Source organism: Calypte anna, chromosome 1 (genome assembly GCF_003957555.1).
Source record: "Calypte anna isolate BGI_N300 chromosome 1, bCalAnn1_v1.p, whole genome shotgun sequence".
Classification (NCBI taxonomy): domain Eukaryota; kingdom Metazoa; phylum Chordata; class Aves; order Apodiformes; family Trochilidae; genus Calypte; species Calypte anna.
This window is the reverse complement of record NC_044244.1, coordinates 24572882-24595662: the sequence shown is the minus strand read 5'-3', so window position 1 is coordinate 24595662 and position 22781 is coordinate 24572882. Positions and strand designations below refer to the sequence as shown.

The 22781-nt window shown below is 39.1% G+C and overlaps 1 protein-coding gene across 4 annotated transcripts in view; it reads left to right on the top strand.

Annotated features, from left to right (window-relative positions):
* The window catches only part of MET (MET proto-oncogene, receptor tyrosine kinase), a 93863-nt gene that overhangs the window by 29078 nt on the left and 42004 nt on the right, over positions 1-22781 (top strand). For all 4 annotated transcript variants that reach the window (XM_030464735.1, XM_030464745.1, XM_030464726.1 and 1 more), the window contains exons 3-5: positions 6737-6928; positions 18976-19110; positions 20517-20690. In XM_030464735.1, coding sequence (XP_030320595.1) covers positions 6737-6928; positions 18976-19110; positions 20517-20690 — 501 coding nt within the window. The remainder of the gene's footprint in view (positions 1-6736; positions 6929-18975; positions 19111-20516; positions 20691-22781) is intronic.

Sequence of the window (22781 nt, the reverse complement as noted above, 5' to 3'; positions counted from 1 at the left end):
AATGTTAAATTAGTATAAGGGAAATCAGCAAAATGCAGAGATTACTTAGGTCCATTTTATCTGCTGAATCAATAGGATTTACTTAGTGCTAATGCACTAACCAGATTATGAGAACTAATGCAGCCCTGTTCAATGACAAAAGCAAATAACTCTTAGGATGATCTTGACAATAGAACAAGTAATCATCTTAATTTGTATTAACTAATTACATTCAACATGGATGTCTTTCTACCTAATACTTTAAGTGGAGCATCATCAAACTAACTTCCACTTCCTCATTTTAACAGTGAAGCAGATCAAAGCAACAAGTATAAATAGTGGGATGATGCTGTGTAAAATTTTACATCAATTTAGTTCTTTCAAAAATTTCTCTATAAGAGCCATAAAAAATTGTCTAATATTTGCATTGGCTTGAGTGAGTTCTAGATTGGTTCCTTGAAGTTATAAGTCTAGCTTAAAGGTAACTGTTCCTTCAGTAATTCCTTCTAAATTGTTCCTTATTTTGCAAAAAGTAGGAAAAGGTTTGAGGGGTTGGTTTCCTATAACTCAGACCATCTCCAGAGAGTTTAACACAAAGTAGTGGCCACTGCTCGTTGTTTCTATCCTAAAGGAATGTTTCCAGTAGCTTGCTTTTTCAAGTATGCTACTTTGTAGCTGAGATTGATATTTTAAGATAGATTGTCAGAAAGGGAACTTTGGTATTTTATAAAAAAGCTTCAAATTTCTTCCAACACATGAGAAATATTAGGAAGAGGAGGAAGGTATACAGGGAAAATGATTCTTTGTTTAAAAAAAAAATTCTTTTATCTTTTTAGAGTAAAGCTTTAGTGCCTCAGCAGAAGTTATTAGAAACAGGAGAACTTGGTCCCCTACCCCAGGTGTGTTCAGTTCTCCATAAATGCTAAAGTGAGTTCACAGTACCTAGACCCTTTGAGGTGTCCTTCACTGGTCCAGAAGAAACCAGCATGATTTCTGCTGCTATGGAAATTGTTTAGCATGTAAATTTGGGTCCATTAGCAAAATTCAGCCGTTCTGTTTATCATTCTGTTTTTCCTTTTCTTAGTATTACAAGGGATGTTTGGTAAAGGTGTCTGGTGCTACTGTACAGAATTCTGTTTTACAAAGCACATAGCATTTTGATTATGGTGTTTTCAAATGCTTTTCTCTTGTGATGTGAATTATGAGTGGTTTCCATTCCACTTCCCAAACATGGAATTCTTGGGAAGAACAAGTTGATTGGTTGACAAAATAGGGCTTGAGGAAGAATGAGAAATTCAACATACCTAGTGCCTGTCACAGGCCCATTAACATGGAAATAAGTGCTCTTTCTGTGCTGTGAGACCAGCTGGTGGGGTACAGACTGAGTATCCCCAACAGACTGCTCTAGGCTAACTTCCATGTAGTCTCTATGGCAAACAATAGCTGGCTCATCCATTTGGGATACCTCTTTCTGAGGATTTTCCCTATCAAAATGGATAAGTGCAATAGTTCAACAAAGAAGACCCAGTCTCCTCATTGATAATATTTGATAAAGGAAGTGAAATGAGAAAATATTCATGTAATGCGATCTTGGTGCCAATAAAAAGCATTATTCACATGTAGAGTGCAGTCCTGCTATTGAACAGTACCTGTGACTGGTACTGATGTAGAGCTGTCCCTGTTTAGTTTCCTACAATTGTTCCTCTTGGAAATGCAGCAGAAAGTTTTGGGAAGTCCCACTGCAGTCAAACTGGCCCAGCAGGTGAGGAGTCCCAGTGTGCACCTGCAGTTGATGATGTTGGCAAAAGCCATCATGCTACTTCCAAAGAATTTCTGTTTCTCATGTTCCTCAGTTCTGGTTGGCTTCTCTTCTGCCTGTTGTACAGCACTGGAGTTTGTTCTCAAGAGATTCTTTTCTGGTTAATTGCTTCCAAAAAAATAAATGTATCCATATTTTTTCCATAGATCATCATTAAATGTGCTCATAACTATAAAGAATTCAGGGACCCCATGACAGCTATGTATAATGAGGACAATAAATGTGAGTGACTTTTTAGAATTGTTAGCAGTGAAGCTTTGTCCATTTCATAACCTTTCTGTCTTTACAGAAATTACAGGGGAAAAAATGCTCTTTTTTGATATCACAGGAGAAAGCTATTTATATATTATTCTTGTATTACACTTTATTGACTGGCCAGCTATGGCACAGAACCACATGGGAAAGGAGGAGGGAGATAGTCTCTTTGCCAAAGGAAATGACAGAAGAAGGCATGAAGTGACCTGTGGCTGTAAACATGCCAGAAAGTAGAAAGTTTGTCCTCGTTATTTTTCTCCTCTCCCCATTTTGTCAAAGAGCTGTAAATACAAGGATTTTAGTAGTCATCTCTGAGTCCAGAATCTAAAAAACTGGTATTTAAGAGCTGGGGGACACTTTTGAGGTTTATGATATGTAAGAAGTAATTCTTTTCTAATATAACAGTGGTAGACAGGCCAAATTTATCATGTCCCTCACTTTTATTTACATAGGACTAGGAAACAAACAATACAGGTTCTAGCTCCAGCCCTCTGACAGACCTTCAACATGATGCTGATCAAGTCACTCATCCTCTTCAGGCAACACCCTGGCTTCACTGAGTTGGTTGGGGTAGAATTTTGCCTCTTGTGCCTCAAAGGGAGAGAAGCAGGGACCAAATGTACTTTTCACCTGAAAAGAAATAATGCAAACTACCTGGAAAATTCAAGTGTATTAAAAATATGTATTTTTGCAGCAGCAAAACTGTGCTAGCTGAAACTGCACAAGAAAATGTAGAGACAAAAATCTGATAAGGTTCCTTTGTGTTCCTCACAGTTACTGTTCAAAATCTGTTGCTCATGTGAATTCTTCAACTTTATGTGCTTGGTTTCAGTAGGACACACACTTAAAATCTGTATTTTTTGTCTTAATTCACTGACCTCCTCAACAGAAGAGATACACAACTCATACACCACCTCTGTTTTTAATCATGTTGAGAATCAATTTGTTACGTGGAATCATCTGTTCATTCACTCTGCAGCAGATTCTTTGTAAAAGGATTTTTGCTTTTTGCAAGTATCAGGGCCCAGCTCATTTGCCAGTAGCTGTTTTCCCCCTCTTTATGTTATGCCATAGCAACGTTCAAAGTAGACACATTGTCAGCACTTGTGGGTGCCCACGTATTGAGGGAGACTCCCAGGATCCATAAAAGAAAACAAAAGCTGATGTTTAGGAATTTGATTCCTGACAGCCAGCAACTTAAGTTGTATAAAGACTCCTAATTATTCATACTTTCACTTGAGTTCTCCCTCATAACTGTAATATTTTACAATTGACACTAGGAAAATTTTACCTAATTACTTTCAGACCATTTGTGCAATTTATCAAATTAAATTTTAATTTTAATGATTTCCTCTAAATTTCTCACGAGATAGCATTAGATGTTTTGTAGTGATTAAGTCATTCATTCCTACTTTATTCAAGACATTAAAGAAAATATCAAGATGTTACACATAACATTACTTTCTAATTGAGCACTGCACTTAACTGAGAACAGGTTTTGTCCAGCTGTAGAAGGATGAGCCTGGAGGAGTGTTTTTTTTCAAGCTGCAGTTGCTGCAAATAGTAGAACATTTCCTCAAAAGTCTTTGGTTAAAATTTTGAATTTTTTTTCCCAAGTCTCACCATTTAGACTAAAGACCAGACTCTATGATTGATTCTGACACTGACCTAATTGAGTATTTTTATGAAATTTTCATTATTTGCTTTAAATTTTCCTCCCTGCTTTGCACTTTTGGCTTCAAATGTACACCTCTATCTGAAATACTGTTTTTATACTCATTTCAAATTAGAGAGAGGTCTTCAGTTACGTGCCAAACAGTGAGAGCTCCTGATGGGCAACTCAGCAATGTTTAGAGACTTTTTTGGGAGTGTTCATCTTCTCTGGATGGAATCCAGGGTAAAGTCCAAAATTGCCCCCATCAACAAACAAGATAGCATGGGTTATCTTCTACACTTTTGGACATGGCTGAAAGATAGGGCTTGCTCACTCTTTACTGCATTCCAGTGTCACACCTACACCATTTTCACAAAGCCCTTGCTATGAATCACAAGCTCAACTGGCACCTCTCCTCTTACCAGAGAAGCAGTATAGCCCAACCCAGCCACTTACCCACTCTCTAATCATCCATCTCAATAGTTGTGTGATTTGTCACTGGAACTTGGCATAACATCCAGAGTGCATCATATCATCAGTTATTTTTCCACACTGACAGCCAAATGGATAGTTAGGTGTATACTGAGAGGGAGGGAGAAATTCAGTCTTCAAAGAGTTAATTTAAAGCTGCTACTTTGCCCAAGTTTCCCATGTTATCAATCTTCCTTTAGTTTTCTAAGTAGCCTTTTAATCTTTGCATTTCTACTCAAAGATCAAAGCCTTTGTATTCCTTGCACATCTAACCTTACATTATGGTTAATCCATGAAGCGCCAGGTTTTGAGAGAGCCATATGTGGAACAGTCTGCTGGTTCTCGGGCAGATACCCAAAATTACCACATCTCTGAGGAAGGCTGAGCTTGGTTTGCAGCTGAACTGACTTTGGGGAAGCTAGAAAAGGTGTTGGGGCAAGCAGGAAAATCTAGCATCTTGCTATGAAGAGCTTGAACAGGGTGAGGTGTGTCAGGATGTTAAATTGTGTGAAGTGACTACACAGGCGGAATTAGTTTTTTAAGTTTAGCACAGAAACATCTCTCCCCATAAGATATTTGCTTATGGAAAAAAAAGAGTTACAAGAAAGAGCCAGGTTGGGAGAGAGTAAATTCAGAAATCTGCCTTATTTCAAAAAAGCATGAAAACTGTAAATCTTTCTGCATTTGAACTATTCATACTCATTGTGTGAGTAATCTTTGCACAGATGTTTCAGAAATACTTTCAGAGTGGAGAGGATATGAGTGCAAAAGAATAGAGATTTTATCTTCTTTGGTGGCCAAAGTGAAGAAAAGCTATGTTTGTCTCTTGTTGATATGTCAATTTTTTTTAAAGTGTACTCAACCAATGTTCATTGTGCCTTGTGCAAAGTATTCAGTTCCTGCTGAGCAAAAGACACCATCATTTAACAGTTAATACCAAAACTAATACAGCAAACACTTTAGCATGTGGATAATCAAACTGTGAAGTCATTGCTTTATCAGATCTAATCTGGAAGCCTTTTTTCTGTATCATTAGGCACTGCAGAGCAATTTTAGTTGCTCTTGCTTGATCTTGGTTGTTACCTAAACGATACCTTGGACTGACAGTGCACCTTGAGCAAAAGTAACACCACAACTGACTGCAATTACTAGGAATCATGGAAAATATCACCAGCCGGTGCTGTTTCTGTGCACAGTGCAGAAATGTTAAAATTCAACCGCAAAATCAGGTTGAACATTTTATTAACATTATTTTCAATGCCTTGCTTTTTCTCCAGAATTCACCAGAGTTCAGCCAGAAAGAAATTCTTTGTTCATTGCTTGCTTTCTCATAGTATTTTTATTATAGGTAGCAGAAAGAAAACAATCTGAATTAATAAAATAAAATTTTACTTCTGCTGGTTTTTTAAGGGTAGGATGCTGATCTATGGAATTTAGTGAAATGATAGTCTTTAAAAGGTTTTATTCAAGCTTTAAAAAAATAAATTACATGTTTGAAACAATGAAGCAGTTAAAGAATAGGAAAAGCAGAGCTCTGTATTGATTTCAACAGAGGGAACCTCCATAAGCTCCTTTGTGTATGTCACAGAGGGAACATGCTAGATGACTTCTAAATTTAAACTGGTTAGAGATCCTTTAGGGGGTTCCTAGTGGTTGTCTGTGGGATCTCACTGAAACAGATTATGTAGTACCAATCATAATGGGATTATCAGTTAATAGATTACTATTGAATTGTTAGGACAACAGGTTACATTGTTCTCTGGAGATAACTTAAAGTGCATTGTTCAAGAATTGTTCCAATGAAAATGAAAAACATGTATTTTCTAGTCCCAAACTGAAAGGAAAATTCTGAAAATGCAGCAACTGTTATAGTATACTCAAGATTTACAGAGATTGGTCAAAATAGTACATGAGCCATAGATTATCAATACAATAGCCTAAGTAATTGTAAAAAGCTGGCTTCCCTTTAATTTAAAAATGCAATCAGAAACATATTATTCCTGTCTTATCTCTCTTTTCTCTTTCTCCATCTTTTTCCCCCTTTTTTCTGGCTTATCACTGGAAAGGATGTTGAAAAGAGACCAGAAAAAGGAGAAAACTGGAAATCATTACTGTAGTGCAAAAAAAAATGTTAAGAAAGTTGCAGCATTTTCAGGCAATCGTTTTCTAGGAATGACTGTTCTAGAAGCAGGTCTGTTGCTGGGCAGACTCTGCAGTCACAGAATTCTGAAACCCTTGGACAAGAAGCACTACAGAAATCACTAAGAGAAAGGATACTTTGATATATGCACTTTTACACATGTCATCTGTTTAAATAAAGAGCCTATGCCTTATTCCCAATGGACAGGATTAAAAAAAAAAAAGTTGAAAGAAACATTGCCATACCATTAAGAACTCATTGCCTTCCTCATGGAACATCATAACTGATGAAGCAATTAAGTTTGAAACATTTAAAAATACTTTTGGTCAAAATGGGCTTGTGCTAAATGACTTCACTCTGACAAAGATCTATTCCTACTCGTAAAGGCAGTACTCATCTGTGCTTCATTTTCTAACAGGCTTTTTCAAGGAATGCTTCATACTGCAGAGCACAAGATGATGAATATCGCTTAGAAGTTACGACTCCTTTGCAGAGGGTTGACTTGTTCATGGGCCAGTTCAACAATGTTCTCTTAACTTCAATATCTGTCTTCACCAAAGGGAACCTCACTGTTGCTAACCTGGGGACTTCGGAGGGACGCTTCATGCAGGTAAGTGTTACTGCAACACCTTCATAATAAAAGAACATATATTGGTGTTTATCAGGGTGGTGGAAATTGAGGAGCTGTATTATCCCAGTTAAACAGGACGTTAGAAAATTAAAATTGCCAAGTAAAATAGAGCTTCTGGAAAATAAACAAAGTGCCTAATAGAGCATTTTAAGTGTTTGCATTGGCTTTGTGGTTTGGAGCAATGGTTGTGGAGCAAATTCTACCATCATCTCCACTTAGTCCAGCTGGCTTAGTTCACAGAGGAGTTTTGGTCCATACAGTCTAGATTTCTTTCAAAGGAAACTAAACTGAAAGCTCTGTTTGGGATACATGTCCAAAGGCTCCAACCCCAGCTTTCTTCTGGGGCAGAAAGGTCCAAAACAGTGATTTGATTCTTCACAGATACACACTTGATATGGTCATCTGATTTAAAGGATCAGATTAAACATAGTTCATTGTAAAATGTCAAGATAGGTTACAATGTAGAAGCAAGAGCCTCAGGATTATTTGCCTCTATATACTGATCCACTCCTCTGGCACCAAATTACTTGTTAATGTACCCATAGCCTATGACTCGCAGCTGTAGAATTGAGATTAGCTCCATCTCCATGTCTTTCAAGTTTTTCTGAGTGCATCTTAGATTTTTAGGCTCTTGCTCATTCCCAACTCACTCTGTTCTTTTGGACAGCAATTCTTCCTGTCCTAAAACAGGCTTTCCATATTAAGAGGTAAATCTCTCTCCTGAGAAGTCTTTCTCTCTCCATCAAGTACATAACTACTGTAGATGGGTAGGTTACACTACATGACTTTTTTGTAGGTGAGTAATGAAATAAATATAACCCATAGGGTGAACCTGCTTTTAGAAATCTATCACTCAAAATCAAACCTCAGAAGACAAAATTTTCAAAGCACCAACGGCTTCCTTTATTCACTTATCTTATATCAATCACTGTCATCCTGCAATGACCACTTTGTAGAGCTTAGCTTCTGCATCTGCCACAGTGTCCAGCCTGGATGTGCATCTCAGCCTGGATCCCTTTTGCATCCAAGGACTTGAGTGCTTTTACTGAACCAGCACTTTTTGTCTTCTAGTGGGCTTCCTGAAGTATTGGCAGGTTTTGGCCTTCTGCTCTGTAGGCTGTAGAGAGGTCATCAGAGTCACTGGCATTGCCCTCCAGCCATCCCAAAACCTCCCATTAGAGAACATGTGGGTATTTGCACCTTTTCATAAAATTTTTGTGTGGTGTACATCATCGGATGAGATTAACTAACAGACTTTTCCTTTGTTCTCTCCCTTCTCCTCATTCTCTGTCTTTGCCACATATAGTAAGTAGGGTTACATATTGTCCCCAGTATTTGTTAACCCACTCTTGGCACCATTTTTAGACAAAGGGAATCCTATACCTCTGCTTCTGTCTCAACATAGAAGCTGCCTCATAATGCAAAATCTGTAATTCTTCTAGAAGGAGGAAGGCCTAAGTGAATTACCACAAATGACAGATGAAAAACTGGAGAAAATCATGCTTCTCTTTCCTCCTAAAACGATGGTGGGAAACAAAATGTCCAATAACACCCCAGCCAGTTGGGGCTGAACTTCCCATGATGACCATGGTGATACTGAGCTGCAGTTTGTCCTCAGGACAGGAAAAGCAAACGCTGAGAGCTACACACTGAGTTCAGAAGCAACCTACTGTTCTTAAATGTAGGTGTTGCTTCACACAGCAAACATGAGCAATTTGTTTAACCTTTCTGAAGCCATTTCCTTATCTACAAATACAGTTAACTACTGTCTTACTAGCTGCATTTCTTCTGGGCTGCCACAAAGCTTTTAGGGAGCTTTGGTGGAAAGCACAAGGCAGCATTATTTTTATTTGTAGCATTCTTTAAATTATTCATTCAAGTCCTGCACCACACATTTCATTCAGATGTTTGCCCAGCTCAAGGAACATTTCCAGAATACATTTCCCGGTCCACATTCAGTTAAGAATCCAAAGAAAGGCTATTGTGTAAACTGCTCATTGCCATTAGCAGAAATGTTTTCATCGTTGAATTGATTGGCTTGAGCTACAGGGGAAAGTCAGCATTGGGTTCATACTGTAATAAGAAGGAGCTATTTCTTTGAGGGTTTGCTGCAACCAGCAAGAGAATAAGATTAGTGACTACCTGTAATGGTATTCCCTCCAAAATAAAGGTTAGTATTTGTTTTGCCTTTAAATGATCTTGGAAGGGATCCTAGGTCTGTAGGATACAGCAGACACAGCTTTTTGCAGAATTTAATGCTCACTTACATTAAATCTTTTTTTTTTTTTTTTTCCCACTAATAGTTATGTAGGAAGTGCTTTCCAACATGTTCATTAGCAAATGCCCAACTAAAGCAGATTTGCAATGTTTCTATGGAAATATAGCTATTAACTGCAATGAGATTGAGATCATTAAAAATTAAACTATTAAATGACCATTACTGCAGTAAAATGGGTTAAAAAAAAATCAAGGTAATCTAACAATGACTTAATTTATCACAAAGATACCCACAAACACTTCCCCTCATTTTTTATCCAAGAAAGGTAATGATGTTCTTTTTTGTTTTGTTTACAAATCTACTTGAGCATATTGCAAAAAAATTCTCAGTTTGTCACTTAATGCACAGCTCTCTTTTGCACCATCCTTTGCACTCACATTTTTAGCTTTTGTATATGCAAATATTGAATTTTCCTCTACAATCCCCTTGTAACTTGTAGCTATTCAGAGTTGCCTATATCCTTTCAGAGATAGGTATGCTTTCAGAGAGAATGAGTTGCAGAATTCTACCTATCAGGGAACCTGTTTTAAATCTGGTTATATTGTATGAATATCTTGCAAACATATTTTCAGGCCAACTATTTGAAAGCAAAAGAAAAAATACACATATATAGGTTTCTAAAATTAGAAAATCAGCTCAGCATTGAATTCAGTTCATCTTGTATCCTCTTTGAAATACCAAACCTTACCATATTTAGACAATTTAGTTTGTGACATAGATTTCAGCACTTGCAGTCATCCATGAGTTTAGAAGGAATAGTAGTATAGTACCTCTGTGTCTAACAGCCAGAACCTGAAGTTCCCAAATATGAAACAACTTGGTGGCAGTAATGAACATTTAATTCACATTTTTTGCTATATTAGCTTAGAGTTTCCTTTAATTGTTATGAATCATTTTGTGAGGAAAAAAAAAAAAGATATTTAGAACATATTGATTGTTCACTAAATTGAATTGAAACTCCACACCCCTGCTATGGAAGCCAACAGGTGCAGCAACAAGCTACTGATGCAAGATGAAATTTATTTGAAAAGGTTCCCCATATTCTTCCACTATACTTGCTTCTATTTGATCAGCAGCCAGGTACTTGATTCTCCTTTCATTCCTTTTTCTTGTCTTCATCTCTTGTGCTCATCACTTTCTGTCTTCTTACCAACCCCTTATCTCCCACAGTTTCCATCTCCATCCATTTTTCTCTCTTTACCCCAGGACTATAGCATTGCTGCAAAAGCCAACAGAAGGTTTAACATGTAGTTCCTGAGAACATCTTTTCCTTCTGTAGATGATGGCTGCCTGATTCTGGAGTTTGGGTGTATTTAGAGACATATCAAAATGAATATTCCCTGTCTTTACAAGTGATTTAGCTGAAGGATATGGTATTACCCATCAAAACTGTGTTAATCATCCAGCTCAGAATCTAGCCTGCATTTTTCTTCCTTAAAAAAAGTCATCTGAGGAGCCAGTAATATTTAGAATTAAAAAAAAACGGGTATGTTTTATCCACCCAAAGAATAGCCAGTCACCTGTTTTCTGCTTGTGGTTTTGAGAATTACTCAATTAAATGGCTCTGGAAAGCACTAATACTGGAAAAGAAATGCAGCTTCCTTCACTAAATGTTGTGGTTTTTCCAGCCAAAGTTGAAAACTAAAATCAAATCGATCTGGATGGTGCAAATACAGAAGATTCATGAGTTCTTTAAGGAGAATAATTGGGGCCAGGAGGTGAATTCCAAAGCTCTCCTGGAGAGTAATTGCTGCCCATTGACACACTGAGCATGTTTTGGCTGCATCAGAAATGCTAAATCTGTATTTGGCCATGAGTAGATTAGAGTTCGTAGTTTACCAAATATTGTGGAGTTTCTGTTACAAAACAGAGCAGTAATAATTTTTCTAAGACAGCTGACATACATGAGACGGAAAAGAAAAATGGTTTTACTTCCTTCCTAAGCTGGAGCCTGACAACAAGCTTTTTTTCCTCCCCTCTTTTTTTTTTATGTTGAGAAGTTGCAGCTGTTTTGGCCTTTCTTATTGTGCTTGTTTTCGGAGTGTGACTGGGAACACAGGCTGAAAGTACAGCTGTTGGGTGCAAAGTGAATCAGGTATTTCACAGTGGTTATTTGATTAGAAAACAGCTCCCAGTCACACTGCTGTAGTTGGGGAATTAGATTTTCAGCTGGTGTAAAGCAGCCTTACTCTGCTTAAGCCAAAGAAGCTGTGCTGAGAATATGACTCACAACTGGAAGACACTTTCATTACCAGTCTGTGTTTTGGGAAATTATAGTTTGTCAAAAAAACCCCCAAACTCCTCATGATATATTGAGATAAAATACCTTGTAGTTTTGCTCAGTTCCAAAGTGATTTTTTTCTTTTTATTGCTTGGAGTGTGGTATTATTTCAGAGAGTGGCTTTTGAGTGATGAAGAAAAGAGCAAAGTTCTTCAGGAAAGGGAAATCTCTCTGATAGCTCTGGGGAGAGTGGGATGTGGGAAAGCTTTACAAGATTTATTCTAAAAAGCTCATATTTGATCTGACTTTGTTGTATGCAGAGGCTGTTTTTCAGGATTTCTGTTGTTTGGATGCAGAATACTGCATGTGTTCCCTATGGCTGAAGATGGCTTCACCTAGGTAAAGCCCAAGCAAATGCACTGCTTGTTGATGACCTTCATGAGAAGGAGAGGGATAGAGAAGTGTTCACAGTATGTTTTGCAACTACTAGGGGTAACTTCCCTCTTCAGATACTATTTTGGCAGCAGGGCCATCTCATCCTTCTGACTATAGCAGTGAAAGTCAGTGCACAGTAGGACAGCACTGGGCTGGGTGTGGAGTGAAGAGCTCCCCTGTGCTCCCTCTCATCTTCACAGGACCTCCATCCTGTTTGTTGCTCCTGTAGGTAAGGAAGGGATCTTCCCATGGGCATGCATACAGGCTGAGATGCAGTCAGCCACATGCTGGCTGCAGCCCTGTCCAATCTGGCTGGATATGAGCCAGCTCTGGCTGAGAAGCCAAGCGTTAGCAAACATGGTCACACACTGTCATGTCTGAACAGACTCTGGGCTGAAAATGGCTTAGGTCACGAGAACCAAAGCATGATGACGCTGATAGGCCTCATTGGAGTAGAGCACATCACACAAGAGGCCACTCATGTTCCTCGGGGCCTCTCCGCACTTGTTAGGCACCAAACAATACTTAATAATAATAAGCCTTATCCTAGGGACCCATTCAATCCCAGTATTTTTAACCATATTTTTAGCTCAAAAACAATGCATGGGGTCAGAATAAAGGATCATAGTCTCCTGTCTCTGGCAGGGGCTAAGATGGATAAGGGAGAGGTATGAGGCAAGTAAAAGCACACAGTAATACTTCTGCCAGTACATTTCTGCACTCAGAGGTTCAGAGGTTCTCTGATCTGAAAATCTATTGCACCTGTATCTGGTGTTTAATCGTTCTTATGGACTTCTTCTCCATCAGTTTTGTCTGTTGTTTTTTGGAATTATTTGTTGGTCCTCCAAAGTACACTGTGATGATGACCTCCAAAATTTCATTCTTCTTTGAATGATGAAGAGCTTCTTTTTGGGTTTCCTTAACCTTCTGCCTTCTTATTTTACTTGGTGCCTCTGATTCTGTGTGATGAGGAGTAGGGACTGGGCTTGGATGGATCAGTGGTCTGGGAAATTTCAACTGAATGCAGATCTACTGTCTTTCACATCCAAGTCAACAGAACACTTGATAGTCGTGTTGATTTCCCAGGAATACATATGACTAAAACCAACCATCAATACCACCACCACCAGACTTTAACACATACATCTCATTTCCCTGGAAAGAGAGAAATTAGCATGTGTCATAGCTGCTTTCATAGATTACATGCCAGGGAACATAATGCATACTACAGAAATTAGTATAGACGAAAATAATCACATCTGCTTTTTATTTGTAACTGCAGTCAAGGCTTGGAAAAATTTCTCCCATAATTCAGAAAGGAGAGAGCCTTCAACATTGCTCTCCTCTTGCAAACAGCAGCAAAGTGTTGAGGCCTCTCCTCTCCAGGAATCAAGGCTCAAACCCATGGTGCCTGTATGCAAAATGAGTTGACACAGAGCAAAGTAGTACAAAGCTTTGCATCTTCCAGCATGGTCATTCAAGTATGGTTTATATTACAGCATGCTGGGAGCCATTTCTGCCTTTGAGGTCTGCAAAAATATTTTGAGCCTAGTTCCTGTCCCACTAGACAAATATAGTTGTAGCAAAATCCAGTAGTGCAAGTGGCAAGCCATGTTGGAAGCAAGTGTGAGGAGAACAAGAAATGCATGAGTGTGGAAGAGGAGAGTGATGGGATGCTCATGGAGTCATTGCAAATGATGTCCTCAGTGCCCACTGCTGTCCTGCCTTTGTGGTCCAACAATCCACCTGGCTTTTTGGTAAGGGCAGTCTGACTTAGTTAAAGACAAATGCATACTACACACACATGCATTGGTAGGAATGCAAATAGGTGCAGTCTTTCCCACTCTGTCATTTATAAACTGACAGAAAATGGTGAAAAACTAGATAAATAGTATTTTCATATCTCTATGAAATAATATAGTAATAATGTAGTAAATTATTAGTAAAATATAGTAATAATATAGTAATATTTTCATATCTCTATAGCTCAACTTTTAACATTTTTACAATAGCAGTTCTTTCTGTGGTAAACAATATATCTTGATGCTCCCAGAAAAAATACCAAATATTGCATAATACAAAATCCATATATTCGAATTAAAATGATTGGTGCCAAATAACTGTTTTGAGAGCACACATGTTTTAATATTCAGTTTGAGTAGAAGCACTTACACCCTTCAGAGGAGATCCATTATACTCTCAATGGATTAGAATGATATACAGCATTTAGAGAGCTACATATGTGCCCTTTGCAAGGCTGTGCTGTATATCCCAGGGCATTTGAGGCGTTGCACAATAAAGTTAGCCCTGATCCTGTCTTTGCTGGGTAATGGCCTACACCTGCCAGACATCTAGGAAAAAAACCCCAATATGATACTTAGATGGGATTGCTTTTAGAAGGCCTCTCATTTTTTCAGAAGATATTTCAACATGCAGACAGTAACATTTGTAATTCAATCCTGCTGACTGACTTGCAGAACTGAGCATCAGAATTATTTTTTAAAAAAGCTGTTGCATAGTGTGCAACTCAAGTTATTACAGTCTTAATTTTTCTTATTATGCATAAATGAACCTAGAGTCAAGTCTTCTACTTAATACCAGCTGGTGGCAATGAAAGAATATTTAAATGCATTATTTTAATCCCAGAATGTCAGGGGTTGGAAGTGACCTCGGAAGATCATTGAGTCCAACCTCTCTTCTGGAGCAGAACCAAAAGTAGGTCAGGTTACTCAGAAATGCATCCAGACTGTCTTGAAAGTCTCCAGAGAACGAGACTCCACATCCTCTCTGGGGAGCCTGTTCCAGGTTTCTGTAACCCTTACAGTAAAGAAATTCTTCCTCGTAGTGAGGTGGAACTTGCTGTGCTCTATCTTGAACCCATTGCCCCTCGTCCTGTCACAGGGCACAAGTGAGAAGAGGTTGTCCCTTCCTTCTTGACACCCAGCCCTCATATATTTATAAACATCAATTAGATCCCCCCTCAGTCTCCTCTCCAGACTAAAAAGCCCCAGGTCTCTCAGCCTTCCTTCATAAGGCAAATGTTCCAGTCCCTTAGTCATACTCATAGCCCTCCATTGTACTCTCTCTAGTATATCCCTGTCCCTCTTGAGCTGGAAAGCCCAGAACTGGATGCAGTACTCTAGGTGAGATCTCACTAGGTCACAGTAGAGGGGGAGGATAACCATGTTAATGTTCATGGACCTGAGTGATCACTGATTTCCAGTATAAATAATATATTAACTAATATATTAATCAATTAATTAACTTCTGGCTGTTATCTTCATGGAATTACTTTGAGCTATGCTGAAAGACCATATACTTTTTTTGTTTTCTCTTAAATAGAGAGACATCAGCACTGTTTGCTTTGAGAGGGATGTGTGGGCTTGTAGTTGCTGATAATGAATGTGATTCTCAGAAAGGTTGTTTGTAAGAACATAGAAGAGCCACATGGGTTTAAACGAAAGGTCCATTAAGTTCAGTGCTCTGTCTACAGCAGTGGTGACAAGTGGATGCCTAGGGACCCAGGAAACATATGTAATGCCTTCTGCTTCAGGCCTCCAACTATTTTCCATTCTGGGGATTTCCTGAGCTATTGAGTTTTGTCTGTCTCTTTCCATGTATATGTGGAGCTTCCTGTTGAATGTGTATTCCTCTTGCATTTTCATCCTTTGGCAACGAGTCATCATATATTGCTAGGAAATCTTACTCTTTTGGTTGCTTTGAGCCTGATTCCCACTTTTGTGTTTCAATGGTGTTTAGTACTTTTATTTGAAGAGAGTAAATGGTCTGTCTCTACCCACTCATGATTCTTTATGTCCTTTTCTTAGTATTTCCATACATACACTACACAGTCACTGTTCATTATAACTTTTTGATTGTCTTTGTTACCCTTCTGTGAACCCTTTGCTATTGTAGCATACTCTTTTTGACATGAGAGAATTCAAGGTTCAGACAAGCTATGAATTTGTATGACATCAGGAGGTTTTCTGATTTGTTTTCTAATATTTTTCTAATAATTCCTAAGTTTGTATTTGTTTGGGGTTTTTTGACTGCTGCTGAGCAGTGAGAACTATCTATCATATACTGCTTTAAATTCATCTTCTTTGTTGTGTTTCACCTGCCATTTTACTGCCTTGACATGCTGTCATGTGAAGTTCTTCTGCCATCCTTCATAGTCTGGCCTCATCCTTATCACCTTGAATACCTTTGGGTCATCAGAAAACTTTTGTCAGTAGACTGTTCTACCACTTTTCCAACTAATTTCTGAGTAAGTTGAATAGTATGGATCTCAGCACAGACACCTTGCAGAACACCTCTGGTAACTTCTCACTATTGCAAGGACTGACCTTTTACTCTTGACATGTATTTGTTCTCTTTTAGTTAGTTCCTTATCTGTGCAAGACCTTCCTTCTCTCCTGACTGCATGCAAGCACATAGATAGACTATCATTTTTCTTATGCTCTGAAGAAATGCTTGGTTATTGAATTAATTATTAAAATGTAAAGTAGATCCAACCCACCCCCAAACAGAAAAGAGACACCAAAAAAACAAACAACAGCTTTATAGCCTTGGCAAAGGGAAATCCTTCTGTAGTACTGAACCATTTCCATGGTGTAAGTGGCCGTGTACAATAGTGTGTCCATGGTAGATTAAACCTGAATCTGTATGCATACCAGCCCAGTCCTAAGCAATAAAAAACAGGTTTCTGAGAATGACACTGGAGACTTAAGTAGCTGCTTCTTCCTGCTGTAGAAGCTGTCTTCAAACTGCCTTTTTCTTCAGGATTATGTTGGATAAGGGTAAGATAGAATTTCAAGGACTGGGCTGATGCGTGCAAAAAACACACAGTTACATTGACCAAAACCAGCAGTTTTGCATCTATGATTTGTCACAGCAGCACTGCAGCACTTAGATTAGTTTTAAACAAACTCCAAATTTTTGTTCCATCATCCCAAATGAGTTAGAAAGTGTAAATTGAATTCCCAGTATGTCATGAGGTCAAAGTCCATTCACTTGGGCTTTAAGCAAGTGATTTGACTGTGAGCCTCAGCAAAGTAAAGGTAGGTCAGTGTTAAAGGACCACTTAATTTTTCCAGAATTGTAGACATGGGATCCAAATTTTCATATATTGCTGTAAGGTTGCAATGCAGATGTGTTCAAAGGGTTAATGCTGTGGCTCAATCAGAAAGAATGCTTGGCAATAGGAGGAAGCCTGGATTAATGATAGAAAGGAATTCTTAGCATTTTATAGCAGTGGGTATTCGAGATGAGACATGGCTAATGATCAACTAAAAAGGTATTTGCAGCTGTGGTGCTACCTCTCCCCATAATGCCAACATTAATCAAGTTTTTTCATGCAGCTTTGCAGTCCATTCTATTTTTCATTGTCCTGAATATAAAAACAGAGCTCATGCCCTAATACACTGAGTCAGAGACCATACTTCTGTGTCACTGAAAATGATCAGACCTTATTGATTTCTAAAAGCTGCACTTTGTTTACTGCGAAACAAACCCATAGCAAAGTCTTAAACAAAGCCAGTTTCATTTTAAAGGGGAAACAAATCCTCTTGTAACACCAAACTGTAAATACTTCTGGGATGTGAAGCACTTATTGCCATGAATTAACTGCTCATATATTTTATTTAAGTCTTGAATTACAACAAAACATGAGCTGTAATTACAGCATCTCTAAGTCTAGTTTTGGAGTCAGCCATCTTGTTGAAAGATTTTGGCAGTATAAAAAGCCAGTGAAATCATGTAAGTCAATGTCCTAGCTGTTCTGATGCTGTCTTTGGAGTCAGAAGAAAAGCTTCATTATAGTGAAAAATTAAACATTTGACATATGAGTTATTTCCAGAATGGCTTCAATCCTTTTACATAATGAACCCCATTGAGTTTCAACTTCTCAGCAAATGTTGATTATCTAAATTCCTTACGTAAACTACACGTGATGAAACATGAACATGATCTTCCCTCATGTAAACAATCCTCTCCCTTTGTTGCCTGATGCTATCACGTTTGGGCACACATCCCTCTGGATTGCAGACCCAAGCCTATAAAATCTTGCTATCAAATATCCACCCCAATCTGCAGATGCCTTATGCCTGTGCTTAACAGCCATGACTCATCCCATTAAAGTCAACAAAGTTACAGTAGTAAAGTTAGAGCGTGCGTTTGCAGGAATAGGCCCAAATTCTCAGAAGTATTTAGGTAACTCAAGATGCAGGGAGATGACTAGTGGGGGAATTTCATACTAGTGTGACTAATCTCCCTAAGATCTCCTAAAATCAATGGAGAGAGAGAGAGAGGGCTCTTGCAAAGGGACTTCAGGACAACTAAATTAGGCTCCTGTTTTGGAACATCTTCCAGAGAAGCCTCCAGCTCTCCCTGTCATTCAAGAGGTTCTTTAAATGCTCTGTCCTGAACACCCAGCTCCTGCAGATACCAACAGGAGCCAGATCTCAAGGTGCCCAGCCACATCTTGCCAAAGAGCTGGTCTTGTAGCAATAGCCACCTTGGCAGCTGTGGGAATCAATGCCCAAGTTTCTGCCGCAGCACAGCCTGAGCCTGCTGGAGCTTTGCACTCTCATGGCCCCACCTGCATCCAGACCAGATACTGTTGACACAGGGTAAAGTTTACTTTTCAGACTGAAGGACCAAAGTGAAAATAAATAGAAGTATCTTTGACTTTTGAAGGCCTGGAGTTTTAAGATTATTTCCAATAGAGGTTGTAGATAAAATTCTTCTTTCTTGAATGTATGGGGCTGACTAAATGACCCTTCTTCATTTTTTTACAGTTGATCTATAAATATCTGAAATCAAAGGACTAGAAAACATGTAACAACTCCTTCGTATTTTAATAAATTGGATGTATTTTGAGGATGCTCCAACAGCCATGATTTTGCTGTCTTAAATAAAGCAGATTTTATAGGGCTTTAATCAGATCATGATGGAACATTATGCAAAATATTATGCAATGTAACCCGACATAATTAATGCAGGCAGAGAAGTGGTAGGAATGTAAGACTGCTGAGCAGCATGCATTTGTGTCACATACTGCCTGCTGATATTCCCAATTTCTTTCTTTCTCAGATAGTGGTTTCCCGTTCAGAACTCACAACTCCACATGTCAGCTTTCAGCTAGACTTCCACCCTGTCTCTCCCCAAGTTGTTGTCGAGAATTCATTAGCAGATGATGGCTATACCCTGGTAGTGACTGGGAAAAAGGTGAGTGGTTCCTAATCTAATCCTTCTGTTCACTGTATGAACCTGCCATCAGAGCAGCAACTTTGAGTAAGAGCAACTGCTCACACTGTGGCTTTATGCTCCACGTCCTCCCAGCCTTGTTCCCTTGGGAACAATAGAGGGGCAAGTTTCCTCCAAGATTTTTTTTTTTTTTTTTTTTTTGTCGTACTAAACAAACCAACAGCCTGATACTGAGAAATTCTTAAATAATGTAAAAGCTGTGATATAAACCAACAAAAGCCAGGAAATGCAAATTTTAAGGCTGAAACCGTCATTAATTCAAGTGCGTGCAAAGAAAAAACACACAATGGCTTAAGGAAAGAATGGTGCTCAGTTTCCTGGCTTTTGTTGTTTTGTGTCATAACGTTTAACTTTCTAAGGAGGGGGTGTGTGCAAGAATTTTGTGGGTAAAAATTTTTTGTTTAAAATTGGGAGTTAGTATCCATAGAAAGTTTTGAAGACTGCTTTGGCATGTAGATAAAAATTATTAATGAAAGGTAAAAAGCTGTCATATATATGCTATTGGCATAAAAAATACTCACTGTAGTATGGTTTTAAAACATCAGCAGATAATATTACAGATAATCCTAAACCATAATCATAAGCAATAATTTGACCCCTTGAGTTCAATAAGAATTTACAGAAATATATCAGCCATTAGTAAATATTATTATCAATCATTAATTAGAAATGTATGATATTTTTAAGAGTAATCTTCAAGAAAATGTCCAAAATAAGTTAAAAGAAGGTACTGAAATGTAAAGAAGTATGATGTACTTGTGTAGTAAATATATACTGTTAATTTTTAACTAAAAATAATCCTTAGATATTTTAGAGTGACTATTATCATAACTATTTTGATATTTTAAATTATATCAACTTCAATTCATACTCTAGGTATGGCATGGGTTTTCTGGGGGATAGGGGTTAAACAGCAAGCACATGGGCAGGCAAATGCTGCAAGTGTGTGACAGCTATTAATGCAGCTTCTCCAAAGCTGAAATAGCCATCATGCCTACTAGTACAAATGTATGAATTAAGGCATAGTGGGATACATCTTTTTCTCCAAGACCCAGTGGAGAATTGAGAGGAGCACACTGTTTTCTTTTTCCATCAGCTAAAAATGCTACCTTGCTGTAAACACCAGATGCTGGTAGTAACTGTATATAACATTAAGATGCCTTTAGGGTTTCTCCCAAGCGAATTTAAAATCATGTCAGTTAAATTACTTTTAAGATCCTATAATTACTGAGCTAAAGAGAAGTCGAACCGCAGCTTGCGCATCTGAAATCTGAGTAGCACCGCAGCTCACTGCATAAATAGAGACTCTCCTTGCTGCTTTCTGTCTGTATTAAAAGGATCTGTGCATCATGTCTTTCCTTCCACAGATAACGAAGATCCCACTGCAGGGGCCAGGCTGCCATCACTTCAGGTCCTGCAGCCAGTGCCTGCTGGCTCCTGCCTTCATGCAGTGTGGCTGGTGCAGCCAGCAGTGCCTCAGGTCACCCCAGTGCCCCGGAGGCACCTGGACACAGGAGACCTGCTTGCCTAGGGTTTATGAGGTAAAACACTGGATTTCTTGTATTTAAGGAGGGGGGGAAGAACACAGTTTGCAATCTGCAGACATTTTCTGTTTATTTTTATGCAATTATGATAAATGAAGCGTTTGCTTTCCTCAACTTCCTCTCAGCTTCAGTGTCCATAAAGCCTCTGTCTGGATGCTGGACTCTTCCCGAAGCTCCAATGCTCATGGTGGGCAGGTCTGTGTGATCATCCTGGCCCTCCAAATCATTCATGGTGAGGAAATAGCATGGGGCTAAACCAGTCTGGCAGGGCCAGTCACAAAAACGATCACCCATCCCCTTGACCCCTCTCAAAGCAGGGAGGTGGAGGAAGGCTCTTCCCACCCACAGCTGCCACAGCCTGACCTGCTCCTAGTGCATCCCCCAAGTGGCTCCAGTGTTGGAGGGAAGGGTGGTGTTTCTCTCTCCCCTAACACCAGCCAGGGGTGGGGATTTTTTTTCTTAATGTCCCTCCCTGGCTCCTTGTTCCCATGGATGAGCCCGGAGCTGCACCTCTCCCTGGGATGGGAGGTACAGCCGGAGGTGGCTGCCAGCCGGCCAGAGCCCATGTTCTGGGTGTGCCAGAACAAAACGGCCCGGAGGAACAGAGAGCTCCTGGTGGGTTCCTGTTTTCATTTAGCTATGGTTTAGCAGGATCCATGCTGGCTGCTGTGTGTGTAACCCAATCGTCCCGTGTGAAGTGTGACATAGCTGTGAAGGCAGAGGTTTATAGGGCACTTAACAAACTAAAAGGCTGAGGGAAGGACAAGCATAAAACTTTTCTGGTAGTCTTTATGCACATTTACTTTTTTTAGTGCGTTTAAACTACACCACGTAGTTAAAAATACATTTTTCTTTGTGGGCGTGCAGCCTATAAAGGGAGATGAAACTTTGACATGTTAAACTCTGGGAGAGAAAGGAAGACAAAAGGTTTTTTTAAATTTATTTCTTTCAACCAGTTAGATGATTTCACATATAGCAACTTCTTAAAGAGGAGACAGGCTAAACAGCTAATAATCTAGAAATGCACATGTATAGGTTGGGGTTGTTTTGTCTTTTCTGTATTCACCTTTCAGATACAAAATATAGGGCTAACACAGGAAAAGTTCAATGAACAAACAGTGAAGTAATGTAGGAATCAATCTCAAAACAGATGGAAAGGTCAGGTTGTGTGAGTGAGTTTGCTTTGCCCTCTATCACCTTTCACCTTTGGGCAAAGGAGGTACGAAAACATCTGTAGTGCAGAATGTGAATAGTTTATTCTCACTTTATACAGGAATTCATTTATTTCAAGAACACTCTGTTGAGTGATCAAATAGTCCTTTTTGGCCTTTTATTGTATGAGTCTGTGAACCACCAATTGGTGAGTTGGTAGAGTTAGTTTAATGGTTGGTAGAGTTAGGTTATGGTTGGACTCAATGTTCTTAATGGTCTTTTCCAAACAGTGATTCTGTGATCCTGTGAAAGGGATACACTCAGAATTAGTCCTGATACATTTTTAAGTACCACTGCAGGATCAAGATACTCCACCTGTCCAGCATAACTTGTTTAGTCTTTCCTAGAACTCAATCACCAGTAGCATCCCTTAATATTTTTTCTTGGCAAAACTTTATAGCAGGGGCTGAATATTGTGATGCCTCCAAAAATATTTCTGAGGCTCTGAACTGCTTTCTTTCTGATTTTCAAAGGTTCTCATATAGCCTCTTCAACTGCAATTATGAGTCTGTGCACTCAGCAGTTTTTAGAACCAAGTGTCTGGAGCCCATGCGGAGATGGGTGACAGAGAGGTGCATCTCCAGGGCCACCTCTGCAGTCCCTGTGAAGTCACAGAGAAGACTCATCCAGATGAGGATGCCTCATGGCTGTGGGGCAGTGGGAGCAGGTATGGGCTGGCCGGGTGCTTCCCTTCCACATGTGGCTCAGCCCTGCCTGTTCAGCACAAGCCCGGTCTGCCCCGTAATGAATATGGATCTGTGGCACTGGTGGATCTTAAAGTGTATCTCGAATTACAGCATGCCCATGCTGGTAGAAGTTACTTCTAGAAGGCTTGTAAGGAATAAAAATGCAGCTGAGTACTTAAATCCCTTTGGA